The sequence below is a fragment of the Lepidothrix coronata genome, unplaced genomic scaffold (assembly GCF_001604755.1).
Source record: "Lepidothrix coronata isolate B3197 unplaced genomic scaffold, Lepidothrix_coronata-1.0 Scaffold2134, whole genome shotgun sequence".
NCBI lineage: Eukaryota > Metazoa > Chordata > Aves > Passeriformes > Pipridae > Lepidothrix > Lepidothrix coronata.
In genome coordinates this window covers 1-2892 of record NW_016692314.1, presented here as the reverse complement: position 1 = coordinate 2892, position 2892 = coordinate 1, and the positions used below count along the sequence as shown (strand labels likewise).

The window sequence follows — 2892 nt, the reverse complement described above, 5'->3', positions numbered from 1 at the left end:
ACTCTCCCCCCACAAGCCCCCCTTTCTTCCATCCTCCCCCTGTGATGGTATGAAACAACCCCATCTGGAAATACCTTCCCTTTTAAAGGCAGGCTCCGCCAGGCAGCTTGCACCCTTGGGAAGATGCCACATCATGCTGCAATTGGGTGCCTGGGAGAGGCTCCAGGGATGGGGGGCTTGGAGGGGCTAAAGGGATGTGGGGTATCAAGCCCCTGCCCACCTGCATGGATATGGGACCAAGACCCTCGCTGGCCCTCAGATGGCATGGAGCAGGCAGGCAGCAGGCAGGAGTGCCTCCAGAGCCAGGGCAGTTGAGAATGATTCCATGATTAAGCCCAACCTTTCGCCATCCTGATGCTGCCATGGGTGAGCCATGGCACTGCTTGGTGTCTATGTTACAGTCAGGACAGAAGGCCAGGAGGTGCAGGGCCAGTCAGGGCTGAGCGCTGCTCCTGCTGCTGAGTCACCCCGTGCCCAGTGGCACCGCGGTCCCCTACACCAGGGCCTCCAGGGACAGAGTCACTGGAGCTGAGCCAGCTGACGTCAGCCAAAACAGAGCAGCTTGGACAGAGCTGGGGGTCACCAAGTGTGCTGGGGGGCTTGAGAGGAGGGGGTGCTTCCCAGGCAAAGGGCACCCTCCCCCAGCACAGCTCCCCTCCCTCAGGATGACCTCCTTAGCTGGCACAGGTTTGTTCATGGCCCTGGGGTTCCCTGATCTGGCCTACCATCTGTCCAGGAAGTGGAAAGCTGTGGGGCTGCCTATACAGGACTGGGGTATTCCCCATTCTGTGAATTTTTGCAGAGATAGGCTGGGCTTTCTGATCCTCAATGTACTTTCTGGCCAAGAGGAAGACTGAGGAGACAGTACAGAGCCTGCAGTGCCTCGGGATAACCTGGGGACCTTGTTCTGCTCTCGGAGTGATGGGGGCCAGAGAGGGCCTGGAGCTGCTCCAGGCAGGGTCCCCATCCAGCTGTGCTCTCCACATGCCTGGAGCAAGAAGGGTTAACAGGGAGGCACCCAGCTATAAATACCATGTATGTATGTCCCACGCCCCATGAGTATGAGCTCGGAAGGCTATTTCGGTTGGGTGCCTGCTGCTTTGGGAATGTGCCTGAGCAAGGACAGGGGGCTGACGTCACCGTCACTGGGGCTCAGACCCAGCACCTGCTTGGGGTCACTCAGCAGCACTCAAAAGTGCCCAGACCCTGGCCAGTGCTCAGCCCCCCATGTCAGAAAGGGAATTGGGGTGGTGGGTCTGTACAAGCACACTCAGGGCAGGAGTCCCCCCACATCAAGTCCTCTCCTGGGCTCTTCTTTGTTCACTCTCTGGGGGGCTGGAATCTGACCCCATATGGAGAGCTGTGGGCACCCCTGGTACTCTTGACAGGGGGTGAGTCAGGGCATCATCAGAGGCCTTTTGGGGTTCTCAAGACCAATTTTGGGACCATGGCTAGCAGTCATGAGGTTTGGCTTAAGAGTGTCAAGTGAGGGTTTGTTGTGAGGGTCTGAGTCCCCTTCTCTCCCTCGTGGCACCCACCTAAGCTGTCTGTCTGTCTGGGCCCCTCGTGGGTGGCACTGCACCCTGATAGGGGGGTCACAATCAGCCTGCCCCAGTTAACTCTCCTCACACCCCCAGGGACAGGTCAGAGCACTGGGGGCCGGAGTCAAGGCTCCAGGGGACTCCGGCGGTGCTCAGGGGTCCATGGGTATCGTTATATCGTTCTTGTCTGCCGGGGGGTGGGGGCAGGTGAGGGGCAGTGGGCGGGGGCTGGTGGCCATCCCCCCCCCATCAGCATCCCCCAGCTGCCCGGCAGCAGGAGGGGCGGGTGATGTCAGCAGGATACAAATAGCGGCGCGCAGCTCCCCTCCTGACGCCTCTCCGAGCTGCCGGCCGCTCGCCAGCCCCGCCGCCTGCTCCCTGCTCCGGCCTCGCCGACCCACGCCACCACCATGAGCCAGTCCTACTCCTCCAGCCAGCGGGTCTCGTCTTACCGCCGCACCTTCGGCGGCTCCCCGGTCTTTCCCCGTGCCTCCTTCGGGAGCAAGGGCAGCAGCGGGAGCTCCGTCACCTCCCGCGTCTACCAGGTGTCCCGCACCTCGGCCGTCCCCAGCCTGTCCAGCTTCCGCACCACCCGCGTGACGCCCCTGCGTTCCTACCAAAGTGCCTACCAAGGTGCCGGCGAGCTGCTGGACTTCAGCCTGGCCGATGCCATGAACCAGGAGTTCCTTCAGACCCGCACCAATGAGAAGGTGGAGCTGCAGGAGCTCAATGACCGTTTTGCCAACTACATTGAAAAGGTGAGGTTCTTGGAGCAGCAGAATGCCCTCATGGTGGCCGAGGTGAACCGCCTGCGGGGCAAGGAGCCCACCCGCGTGGCTGAGATGTATGAGGAGGAGCTGCGGGAGCTCCGGCGCCAGGTGGACCTGCTCACCAACCAGCGAGCTCGTGTGGAGGTCGAGCGCGACAACCTGCTCGATGACCTGCAGAAGCTCAAGCAGAAGTGAGTGGGGGCCCTTGGAGTGTCCCTGCGGGCATCCATCTGTGCATCTCTATCCCCAGGGATGGGTGGGGGCAGAGATCGCCCTGACAGCCCCTTTGGTGGTTACTGTCATCCTTGCGCCTCATGCTCATAGACTATCATGTCCCCACTACTCTGTTCCCCTTGACCCCTGTCCCGATGCCCAGGCAGCACCCAGTGGGCAGGATGGCTCCGGTAATAGGGGTGTCCCTCTGCCCTCCCTTACGGTGGAGCTGAGGCTGGGCTGTGATGCCACAGGACACCCAGAGAAGGGAGATCGAAGTGCACCTCACCATGGGGTCCCCACCTCTGCTCACACCAGGGAGGGCTGGCGAGCCCATGAGTGAGCTGAGCTCTGTGGGATAGATGAGC

General features: G+C 61.5%; 1 protein-coding gene across 1 annotated transcript; it reads left to right on the top strand.

Annotated features, from left to right (window-relative positions):
* The first annotated feature begins 1872 nt into the window (after positions 1-1872).
* Positions 1873-2886, top strand: LOC108491865 (desmin-like). The gene has a single exon (XM_017803664.1). The coding sequence runs from the start codon at positions 1952-1954 to the stop codon at positions 2504-2506; it is 555 nt and encodes a 184-aa protein (XP_017659153.1). The 5' UTR covers positions 1873-1951; the 3' UTR covers positions 2507-2886.
* The last annotated feature ends 6 nt before the right edge of the window (positions 2887-2892 follow it).